General features: G+C 40.7%; 1 protein-coding gene across 5 annotated transcripts in view; it reads right to left on the bottom strand.

The window, feature by feature from the left end:
- Positions 1-12558, bottom strand: part of LOC124169455 (ras GTPase-activating protein raskol) — a 548145-nt gene that overhangs the window by 116997 nt on the left and 418590 nt on the right. The window contains exon 1 of one of the 5 annotated variants that reach the window (XM_046548070.1): positions 6214-11062. The exons of the other annotated variants lie outside the window; for them this stretch is intronic. Within the exon in view, the coding sequence (XP_046404026.1) occupies positions 6214-6658 (445 nt within the window). The 5' untranslated portion in view covers positions 6659-11062. Of the gene's footprint in view, positions 1-6213; positions 11063-12558 lie in introns of those variants that run through there. 5 annotated transcript variants of the gene reach the window in all.

The raw sequence follows: 12558 nt of genomic DNA, 5'->3' as shown, positions 1-12558 counted from the left end.
TTGTCACATAAGAACTACCACCCAATTTACACCCAAATACGCATTCACGAAAAACGTTTACGATTAATTTGGCTAACGCAAAATTTTTCAAATATTTCAGGTTGAAAGTTATTGTCGTCACAAAAGAAAAATAGTTTGTGAAAAACTCGCAGTAAATCGGAATAGGTGGACGCAGAGATTGCCAGAGAGTTTTAAGGGCAACTACTACGAAGAAAAACTACTAGGAAAATTAGTCGAAATTGAAATTTCATCAAGGAGGTAATGTCTTCTTCGTGAAAATTTCTAAATAGCTTTATAGCCTGATCTACCTCTCATGATGTCGCTCAAAAAGTTCGCCTCAACACGCACTATCTTCGGTGATTGAATTTTAGCATCCACAATTGCATTGTGTACTTGCAATATTTGTTTTTAAATAAATAATAACGATTAAGGCATCATTAAACGATCAATTTCATAGTAAAGTAATTCTATAACTTAATTGACGAAATTTTTCAACAAGACTTGTTTCGAATCTCTCACGCAAAGTTGAGAATCACGAATTGAAAAAAATCACCAACTTTTCCAAATTATCTATTATTTTTGACCTTGAAACCAAATAAATGGGGGTGCCGTAAGGATTTAGGAAACAAAACTGCCGTGTTGATAGAATTGGAGCTCGCAGAAACTCAATACACATGACGCGAGCCGTTGAAAAAAACTTAAATATTCCTGTCACTCAAATCACCCATGCATGGAGGGCCTGATTTAGCGAGGCGTGAAGGCCCCCATACCATCACGACCTGACACTCATTCAAGAATAAGAGAAGGGACAGTTTTGGTATGATACGAATAAAAGAAGCAACTGGATCTGTGTGCGAAAAATGTCGGAGAATCGAATCAATGCTAATGCAACTTTCTTAAACATTATCAAGCACTTACGCTTTATCCATGGATATTCGGTTAAACAACTCAGAAAAACACCCTCCTCAATACCTGAACACCCACAGAAACCGAATATTACTTCACATGGTACAACATTTTAAGCAATTTGGCGAACATTGACATAAATTTATAGCCGAAGCCGTACTCATGAGTGGTTAAAAATATTCCGATCAATTCAAAACCACAACAAAGCGATCGTTATGCCGCTATACTAGTACTAAAAATGTCGGTCTAGGGTAGCTACAATTCCCAAGGAGAAAGTTATCAACACCGGGACCATTAGAAACATTTATTTTTCTCTAATGATAGGATATCTTCGCAATTGAGAAGCCGACAAATTATTAGCTAAATGAGACACTGAAATATTTTCGCAGGATTTATTTGAACACGACGCGTTTCTTTGTCACAATGACATTATCAAGTACTCAGTGAATCAATACATTTCGTTACTACAACAATATTATCTGTTGCAAGCTGTTGTAACGACGAAACGCGTCGTGGTCAAATAAATCCTGTAGAAACATTTATATGAGTCATTTGACTGATATTATGAACTTCCACCTCTTTGAGCCGCATATCCACGAATAATACAAAAGAGGATCCTCAAGTCGGCCTCTTAAATGTGTTGTCAACCACCGCATATTTAATGGGTTTACAAAATTCGCCACTCGCGTCGCTGACGGACAAATTTTTCCGAGTTTCACGGGAAAATAAGGTATAATTAGCGGTTTTAACCAAAATTTATATGCATTATGATGTGATCTTCTTCAAGCTATTCCTAGCAATTAAAAACACTACACTGCAAAATATTGGATAAAAGTGGATCGCATTGCACTCATCACAGCTTCGCGGACATTTTTTAAAACAGCTTTAAATGCGACATTAGAGGCAAAATAAATCAGCCTTTTATGGGATGGAATTAGGCCTCTTCCATTCAGTCCCCTTGTGCATATCATACAAAATCTTACAAAAGCTAGTTCCACAAATTGTGTCAGGTGCGTGAACCTTTGAGACACCTAACGAAGAAAGGGGATGTAACGTAATTAGCCGCTCACATGCAACGAAAAAGTCTCTAGTATTTATATTCGTGTGAGATGAAATAAGATATGCATAAGGCATGGTTGATATAACACGACGACGGTTGGCCGGTGAGAATTTTTCTGGAAGTCAGCGCGTCGCCCTAAGGGGTTGACCGAAAGAATGCTATATCTGATGGAGTTTGAAGGTCTAGTGAACACAAGGGCTGAGAGGTGACCCGAGAAATCCGGCCAGTCGTGAAACACGGATTTCGTGAATAAATCCCCGGGCCGCAACCACATTTGGCAGCAGAGATAAGATAGTAACCCAAGACGAAGTAACCGAGTAGATGCTAACGATACCGATTTTGGGATTTTAACTTGTATTATAGTTTCATACTAGAGTGTAATTGATGTAAAATACCCGTTGTTCACTGAAACACGGATTTCTCGAATAAATCCGTATTTTTGTACCCGTTCCTTTGCACTGGTAACTGAATAACAGTAACTCGTAAAGTACATTGGGGAACCCGGGGCAGAATAGGGTATCCAGTTCAAAACATCAAAAAACAAGCACACAAAGATTTGATAAAATCACCTCACACTTAAATAGACCTTTTGAAATATATGGAACACAAAAATACAGTGGAAAAAATCTTAATTATATATTTTTTCCCTAGTGAAAAAAATTATGTCATTTGCCCCGTTCTGCCCCAGGTATGGCGCGGAATGGGGTACTTTGAAAATGAAACAGAAAAACAAATTATACATGAGAAAAAAAAGAAAAATCAACTTGTATGATATTGTATTTTAATTCGAATGAAATATTAGGAGCAGTAAACCTTATAGGTTAGTCTTTTTTGAAGCCTAATCATAGCATTCACCCACAAGTACTACAGAATCGTCTGCTTCGCTATCCACTCCTGCACACGAGTTGTGAGCCCATTTCTTATAAGAACTATATACTATATATATTTCTTATAAATACTAATTGGATAATCGACCCAGCCTTCAACTGAATTGGAATATAAATCGCCGTAGAATAAACATAGAGTTGTCTCTTTATTCCATTATTGTCTTTTTTTATTCTTCCTTACTTCCCCATTCCGCCCCACCTTAAAACTTAAAAGACTCAAACTTAACTTAGCAAAAAATATAAAAAATAAACAATATATCAGCGTATATTTAACCAGCAAAATATGTTCACAATATGTTCAAAATAATTCGTGATGAATTATTTTGAACATATTGTGAATTACAGGAGCTGTTCATAGTTTGTCTTAAAAATAAAATAAACTGGTACCAGTAACTAATTAAAACTAAAAAAATAAGTGTTGCAAATCCCTAATATGTACTTTATCTTATCACTTGACCTATCTCCATTCCACATTCAACGAATCTTGTACACACACGTAGGGATTCGAGAAGATTTCCAAGCCGACCTTAAAAATAGGAGTGGGGGAGAGTAGAAAGATACTAAGTGGGCTATTTTCTTGCGCTTTCGCAGCTTTTAATGCGATAATTCGGACGATAAATAACAACGAATTTTCGGACACGAAAGGGCGAAGAGAAATTGCCCGGAACGCTCGAGGGACGAGAAAGCCGAAAGAAATGAGCTCCACTCAATCCGATGCAAAAGTCTCAAGACACAAAAGCCTGTCGAAAAACACCCGGAATCCATTCCGTAATTTTAAATTCAAAACTAAAATTTGGGTAATAAAAAAACCACATCCCTCTCACAAGAGGTATGACGAAAATCGAACCGAGAAGAATACTTGTTTATTCCTCCCGTTTATTTTATGATGAACAACTTGTTATATTTCATCAACTCAATTCAGATATAATAATAATACGTCTTTATTGGGCGAGATTGGGACTAGAAAGTCCCATCTTCCATCTAACCCCTCGTCAAACATAAAATATATGCAGTTAAATACATTGTCAAGTTGCTCGTGAAATTACATGCAGAGATATTGCATAAAAATAAGTAGAAGTTCCATTTTAAATCAACAATTAGCATTATAAGTTAAGCGAGTTACTATTTACCAAGTGTAAAAAGATGTTAGTGAACGTGGGAAAAACCTAAGGATATTGACTGTCGTCCTTATTGGAAAAAACCCACTGCAGGAAAACGCTCACACAAGAAGAGGGGCGTGAAAAACCTGCGAAAACCTACTTAGAGAGCTAATGTAAACCTGAGTATACAAATACAACGAATTACATGGAAAATGTCACCCAGTACCTGTAAAGAAAAGGAAAATTAGACGAAGCCGGAGGAGATAATTAATGAATCTTAAGATATGAATGAGATATAGTTAATTGCAAGACATATTTTTCTGATTCGATGGATTGAGGTAAAATAAGGACAGTAGATAAAAACGAATTGGTACTTTCTCATGAAAAAATATGGTTGATATCACAAAAATAATAAAATATAATAAAAATTATGACGCATTAAGCTCAATAAAAGGCACACGCATTTCGTTGAAAAATAAAATAGGCATTGATGAAATCTATTCTGTACTGGTGGACAACGCTCATCTGAAAACTGAGTGCCCATAAAGGTCGTATTATATTGGGAATCTCCCATTTCCAAGAGTATCTCGAACCACGGAATATGAGGAACAATGATGAGAACACTCTTCAGTGAGACCAAAGAAAACGTTTAACTGCCAACTCCATGAACACAAGACATCCAGCTAAAAACCATTCGGTGCACTTCTCCTGAATTCGGGATAGACTGAACACATAGACCAACGATATAGAATAAACCACGGATACTGTAGTCCATAATCATGACATCCTGCGTCCATCACCAACATAACACGCCAACCAAAATAAAAGACACGACTTAAAATATTGCTGACACTTAAGGAAAAGGGAATAGGATTATTAATAAAATCTTGAAATTGCATTTTAACGCTTTAACTGCTTATATTAATAACATGCTTATTTTTACTGTTTTTCCTTCTGAGTTACTTGACTGAATAAAATGAAAGCTCAATACTTGAGTCTGTATGAAGTTCTTTTAGATCCTGAAGTCCATAAAATCTAAACTGAATAACATTCAAAGGAATATGCCTTTCTAAGATGTGAAGAGGGAAGGTTAACTCGGGAATGGGAGATAGGAAAGGTTATTTGGAACATGCTCCATGTAAACCTCACGTTAAATATTTTTAATAATTATAGCATGCTTTAATATAGGAGAATAACGCACAGAGTGCATTACCAAAATATACACATCGAGGTGTACAGGATATGCCATAAGTTAAATTATACCGTCGGAAGTTGAGTGAACGTAATAAAGAGTCATCAAAAGTAAAGAAAATGCGTGAGAATTTCAGAAACCATACAAAAGAATACCACCTCCTTCATTTTGCGGGTTGATGAACGACCACAGAAGGAAAAGACAGGATGTGAGGATCACTATCTCCACCAAAAAAAGAAAAGGCTTCAAATGGCGTATGATGAGAGGTTGTCGTTCGTTGGGCTATGAATAACATTACATAATCAATTAACTTCGACTCGTTTTGGTGGCAAGGCAACAAGCCGAACTGACTAATTTCTTCCCTTGCTAAGAGTTTCTCAGTGAAGAGTTTTTTTTAATGGCAGTACAGTTGAGGGGGTGTCGTACCTCTGGCACGTGTGCTATAATTTGCACACCGGGCAATAATTTCCGCGCGTATGGAACTGTGGGCAATTCGACGGAGAGTTTAGATTGCAAGGCTGATATAGCAGATAAAATTGATTCCAGTTACAGATGACAGATAAAGAAAAGCGTTAAAAATGATATGGAGGCCTTTAACACTGTGTGATTTGAACGGACTTCAAAATTCTAAAAAAATCTTGTCTAATCATTAAATTATCTATCGCTCCACACAATCAACCAAACCCAAAGGCGAATAATGGTGAATATCATTGATATCATCCACTCTATTGTTATCCTATTCAAACTTCCTCCACCCTTATTATATAACATAACCGATACTTCTACGTAGATCAACAGTTTTAACACGAGTTATGACAACCTTATGTAAACAGTAAGTGGGTTGCTAGGGATAGAAAACATTAACATTAGTCCAAACATTAACTTTTAGTCAGTAGCCAGCTTTGGACCATTCATGAGTCTATAATTATAGTTATTTACAAAACTATTGCTCAATTTCTTTACCTCAACAATAATATCCTGAGAATTGGAAAAAGTTAGCGAAATAAATATGCCATAACGCTACAATTTTCCTCAAATGGAATCATAAGGGTAAAAATTTAGAATTACCGGAATGCACAGCTGAATCGTCCTCGTTCTGATAGACGAGGTCAAGGGGCAGCCTGGCCCTCCTCCTCTGCTTGGGCTCCGATCTGACACCCCCTGGCGACGAAGATGCGCAACCCTTCCGCCGTAAAAGCAGGGCCGTCGCGGCGGCCGCCGCCGACGCCGCAGCCCCGTTGGGCGTCGCCTGAATGTCCCTCGACACCCTTCGGAGCAGGCCCGGAGAAGACGCCGGGGGAGAATCCACGATACCCGGGGTACTCCTGACCAAGCCATCCCCACCACACCTCTTCGCTATGCACCCACTGCTGGCTACATCCTCGTCCTCTTCAACTAGTCTATCCCCAGCACTGACTTCCCTGGATTTCCATGAGGTAGAGAACCTCTTCCTCTCCACGTCCAGGGAAACGTAGAAGGTCGAGCGACGCCGACCTGAGCTCACGTCCAGCATGGCTGCGGGCTTATTTTCACCTCCTGCCAACCACGCTGGTTTTCAGGTGGCGTATTTTCCTACAAAGTCCGCACACGCCACATACATTCAAGTAGTGTCTACCTCGGAATAAAGATTTCACATTGTTATCACAACAATGCGTCGGTATCCACTATCAACTATGTCCACGGACCACACAAACTAACAATACGGGGATAATGCACAGAGAAAATAATCTCTTTCAGACAGGGCTGATTACGATTTCTTCAGATGAACCACTGATTCTTTCAACCACTGTAGTGTATTCTTCACAACCTTTTTCTTCAACTTTTAACAGCCGCAATAATACCTAAACATCTTCCCCTCTACATTGGGGAAGTAAGAATGAAATAATTTAATTGGAATTTACAAGAGCACACTAAAGCCCACGGAGACTAATAGTGACTCACGTTTCCACGGCAAAAATACTTCAACTTTGTTCGAACATCTAAGAGGACAATGAGAACCTTAGCACTTCATGGGCATCACGTGAAAGTACTAAGAGATAACGCAAACTTTCCCAGGGGTTACCCAAACAATCGAAGGCCTTCAGCTTGAAAGGGTCGCTAATGGCCTCTTTAAATGGAAGGTAATCTTCTTAAACCTTCAGGTGCGTTTTCTATTATTATTTTTCTCTGCAAACCTCTCGGTTACTATTAGCACGCTCGGCACACAATAGAGCCCCCCTTTTTCAATCCTTTTCAGATCATCGCCCCTGGGAACGGTTTTGTTTTTATCCAAGACCCGTTCATAACCGTTCTTTCGCTCTGCCTCGTCTCCGTTGACTTTCCTTTTTGGTGCTGTCCCGCTAGGCCGCGAAGTCACGACGACAGCGTCGTGTATTTACTACAATCGGGGACTCCTTTCCTCACAACCACATTGGGGTGATTCAACTTCCTCGTCCAAACAGCTTTGGCCTTCTTTCGACCGCGAATCACCGCTTGGCGGATCCAGTGACAAAGGGTGGATACGTTTCTTCCGCTATTCACCATGCCTCTCCTTTCAGCACTCAATAAACCACTCCGGGTTGAAGTTGAACGAATATTCTTTCAACCAACTAACTTCGAATTTGTCAAGTATTGTCGTTCGCTGTAAATGTTTTGGCCAACTCCAACAAATGCAAGTTAATCAAACATAGTCGATCGTACGAGATCGAATTTAAGTTTACCAAGTAATATTACTCCTTAAGTAATCCACTTTATCAAAAAAAGTAAATAGTCCAGGAATGGTTCTTGGTTGAGAGAGGCCAAGAGATAATCTCTCGTAATGAAAAAGGGAAATAATTCGGCAATCAGACGTAAACTATACTTTCCAAATGGTTCCGATGCTTCAAGAGCAAGAAAACTAAATGGACACGTGCCACCACTGGCTTGACTCGATTCCCTTTCGTCTTTTTTCTTGAGCTTCTTTTGTTTCCCCGCCCTTTAAAACTTAGTTATGCGCAGGAGATACAGCCGCAAGTCTTTTATCGCTCTTTTTTTACTTATAATTCCAACTTTTATCCGCGGCACGGGCTCTCGGAGCACCTGCCTCAGCTGCAGACTTCGGGATGAACCATCAAGAGAGCAGGAGGGGAGGACAGCTGCTACTTTGACGTGGGGCGCCTCTCCTCAGTCCACATTCCACGCGACGATAGAATACGGCAAGCAAGGAGGACGAGAAGTGAAGTGAAAAAAAGAAGCGAGTGAGCAGAGAGCCCTTTGTGATCCTCCTGAAGTTCTCCTGCCCAGCCACCACCCCCTTGACTAGCCACCAACCGGCTTATGTCACGGGCAAGCCTCGAATATATGACCTTGGCGACGACAGGCAGCTGTTTCCAACCTCTCCGCTTAGATGCTGAACCTTCTTTTTATCCTTCCTTCATACGTGAGGTTGAGTGGATGAAGGAGGCTCCTCATGAAACGGCAAGTAATCTTCAAAACTCGTTCGATTCAGACTTAGGCCGAAAGATGGTAAACAAATACCAGAGCTTCCGCTTCCACGAAACACAACACCGACGAGGGCGAGTTTGGTATCAAAAAGGGCTTACGAGCAACAATATCGGCAACCTAACAATTACCTACAACAACTGAATCAATACTCAGCGTGATGAATCTATTAACAATGGAAAATAAACAATACTGGCGACGAAACGAATGCCAACAATAAATAACAAGGTGTTGAACTGGACAATACGGAGATACTTTCAAAGTTTGAACTCTTGGCATCCAAGAATCGAAGTGGCTATTCGGTGGTTTGGTTCGACTGTGAAAGAATTAAAGTCAGACAGTGGATCATATAGCCTATCACTGCGTAAAAGCGTAGAACACAACGATGACACCGGATGCTGTCAATTGCTCGTTGCAGCCAGGGCGTTAGGGGGAGTGTTTATGACAATTGACGGCGCTCTTCCGTGGACAAGCACTTGCTAATGCGGGAGCGACACCACACTCCCTTTTGTTTCAAGCGATAAGTTCCCAATGATCCTTCACAAAGGGGCAATGTCAGTAAATAAAGGAGAAATCAAGAAATCAAACCCTTATCTAATCAATAATCCCATAAAATGACTAAATTCAATCAGTTATTGCAGCAACAAAGAGTTTACACCTTGGTATAAATCCGACGGTTTTAATTTTAACGTAGGAATTCTTATATATTATTTAACGCTGTCATGAAATTAAAAGCCCAAATATATTTCCAACCAAATTAATTATCATCAAAATCCCCAAAATGTTGCCCCGATATCATTAAAAACAAAGCCGTATAGTATCAATAGAGTTATTTATTTGAAAAAAAAAACCTTTTCGGAAAACTGCTGTAACAAAAAGGATCAACCCGAATTGCGCTGAGCTTAATTTGATCCCCTTTGCGGTATTAACTCCGTTTACGAAAGCGAAAACCCCCTTAATTGAGAAAAGAGAAGTGACGTGACCGGAACCAACTTTTCGAACGCACTACGCTTCGGAGGCACCGAACAAGCAAATTAACAGGGACATGTAGGGAACACAACTAACTGTGGGGGAAGTTTGGTCATTACAATCGGTCTCCCGTTCACTTCACGCCCCGATTGTAAAGAGAAACCGGAGGAGTATCTCGCCTGGCTGAATCGCAGGATATCCACTCACACACACAAACCCACACTTTAGGAGAGAACGAAAAGGCACATATCGCTCTCATCAAAGGAAAAACTTGACCGATCACCGTTCCGTAAGTTGGCTCCGAAACGTGGAAAACTTTCAAAAAACCGAGCGATATCCTCAAGTCTCGAACGATCAAAATAGCGAGGGCATATAGGCGCCAAAAACACTCAAGAGGTGCGTTGATGTGGTAAAGTAATCCATTAACAGGCTCAAGAAGATTTCTATAGCAAAAAACGGAGTAGGAATGCAGCGGCAAAGACAGTGTTAGTTACAGATGATGCGCACTAAAGGTTGGACGCTGTGATATGCCAACTTTATCCCTCACAATCTTCCCCTATCCGCAGCACGCCCGAACGTAAACACAAAACAAAAGGCGAGCAAATCTTGAGCTCATGCCGGCGGTGAGACCAGTCTAACGCACAATCGATGAAAAAAAAACACACACAGAATATAACTAGCCACAATCTTCCTGCTGCTTTGTGAAATAACTCTTCAATTTTCTGCACGAAATAGTTGTCTTGAATGGATGGATTTGATGACCGTTGGCTTCGTAAGTCGCGAAATAAGAAACGGAATGATCTTTCAACTTCAAACACATTCACAGCCTTAATATTCCTTTGACCGCATCCACACAAAAAAAGTCGTGACCAGCTATACTCCCACCTTTTAGCCTTCGTAAAATTTCGAACGAAAACCCGCCCAACGCTTCAGGTTACCAACGTGAAAAAACTCGTCCTTCTATCTATCACACATGTGCAGGAGTAAATATTCTCAAAAGAGAACAGAATCCATAAAATAAAAGTCTCCAAAGCTTGAAAACACGTTTCCGATGCAAAGACAGTCACCAAAAGGGACTCACTGAAGATAACAACACTAGAAAACTTGTTTGCACACTCGGTTGCTACGCGACGAAGTGAAAAACGTAAACAAAACATCCAATCGCGTTCACAGGAGAACCACAAGTCTTCACTATATGCAATCACAACGGTTGCCAGGCGACCAAGCGCGGAACGTAAACAAATCAAACAAAACTCGTCCACAGGAAACCCCTACAAGTCGACACACGATTGGAATAAGACCGGGTCAAGTCAGGTGCACCTGTTATGCCAACCTGGAAGGCGGCCAGGGCAGAACGCTACGAAATTCCTTCAACAGGTTGTCGCCCCGTCTGTGTACACGGTTATTACTCCACTGAACAGGATATTTTGAGGATAAAACTGGCCTCCATGGCGGAGGTGCACTTTCAAACGATGCGTCGTGAACCTTTCACTCTAGTGTCCAATCTCAAACTGGCGGTTGCTTGCGGACAGGAAGCCCTCCCCCGAACCACACTCCCCTACCTACCTCCCCTCTCTCCGCTCAGGTTCCCCTCCTACGGACCGCTCTCCTCAGCCCCTCACTCTCCTATTCCACTCAAAAGGACTCAACACCCCCTCTACTCTCTGGGCTCGGATCTTACCCGCTGATAATCCACAGCCATCCCTTCCCCTCCCTATACCTCCACTCTGACTTGCTTTTCTTGAAGAGCTCACACCAGTTCTTCCAAGTCTCCGTCCTCGGAACGCTTGTCTCGCAGGCTAGCTGGCTTGGGAGGAACACAACATCTATGGCATCCAACATTCGCGGGCTTCTGATGCGAGCAGTGTTGTTTACTTAGTATCCCGGCGAGATAAATACGAATTTGCTCAGCACCTAATGATGTAAAATAGCTCGGTAATGATAAAACATTCCGAGCAACAACGTGAAGGTTGTAGTAGCAGCTATGTTTCCGGGTTTTCCTCCGCGTTGATCTTCGTGACAATTTTACTGGCGTTTAAGCAGGCTTCTTCTGAAGACGATTGGCGCAACGCCGGCGAAACTTTCATCACGAAGATGAATCGACGCGAAGGAAAACCAGGAAACCTAGCTGCGCCTACTACACCACGCCACAGAAACCTCCATCAACGACCTAAAGGTTGGTTTTGGTAGGTGAGGGCAGATCTCACCACAAACTAAGTAAATGGATAGTGAAATCTGAGGTAGTGATGGTGTCCAAGCAGGATAATTCAGAATCTTCTTTGTATTTTGTGACGTAAAATAGCCAGTTGATAATCAAATTGCTTACCTAGTTTCAAACTTTTAACCAGGATTTACTCAGTACAATAAACAATCTAAACAAACAATCCAAAAAAGACAATTACGAATTTACTTTGTATCTAGCGATATAAAAGAGCTGGGTAGTGGTTAAAAATTCCGAGCAACAACCTTAAGGTTACTTTTGGTAGATGAGGGCAGAGCTCATCACAAACTAAGTAGCGGGAGAATGTAATCTAAAAACTGAAGTAGGGGGTGGGATGGTATCCAGGCACGATAATTGAGAATTTCCTCTGCATTTAATGACGTAAAATAGATAGTTATCGATCAAACTGTTTACTTAGTTTCAAACTCTTCACTTAGGCTTACTTAGCGTGATAAACAATCTAAAACAAACAATGTAGACGAGATAATTACGAATTTACTTTGTACCTAGAAGTGCAATATAGCTATGTAATGATTAAACGTTCCGTGCAACAACCTAAAGTTTGGTTTTGGTAACTGAGGGCAGAGCTCATCACAAACTAAGTAGAAGGAGAATGAAATCTAAAAACTAAGGTAGGGGATGGGATGGCGTCCAGGCACGATAATTCAGAATTTCCTCTGCATTTAATGTCGCAAGTAATTGATCACACATTCAGTGCTTATACCAGCAGGTCAGTTTTAGTAGAGTTCACCCCAGACTAAAAA

Source organism: Ischnura elegans, chromosome 12, assembly GCF_921293095.1.
Source record: "Ischnura elegans chromosome 12, ioIscEleg1.1, whole genome shotgun sequence".
Lineage (NCBI taxonomy): Eukaryota > Metazoa > Arthropoda > Insecta > Odonata > Coenagrionidae > Ischnura > Ischnura elegans.
The sequence above is the reverse complement of the archived record's forward strand: the minus strand, read 5'-3'. Positions and strand labels throughout refer to the sequence as shown.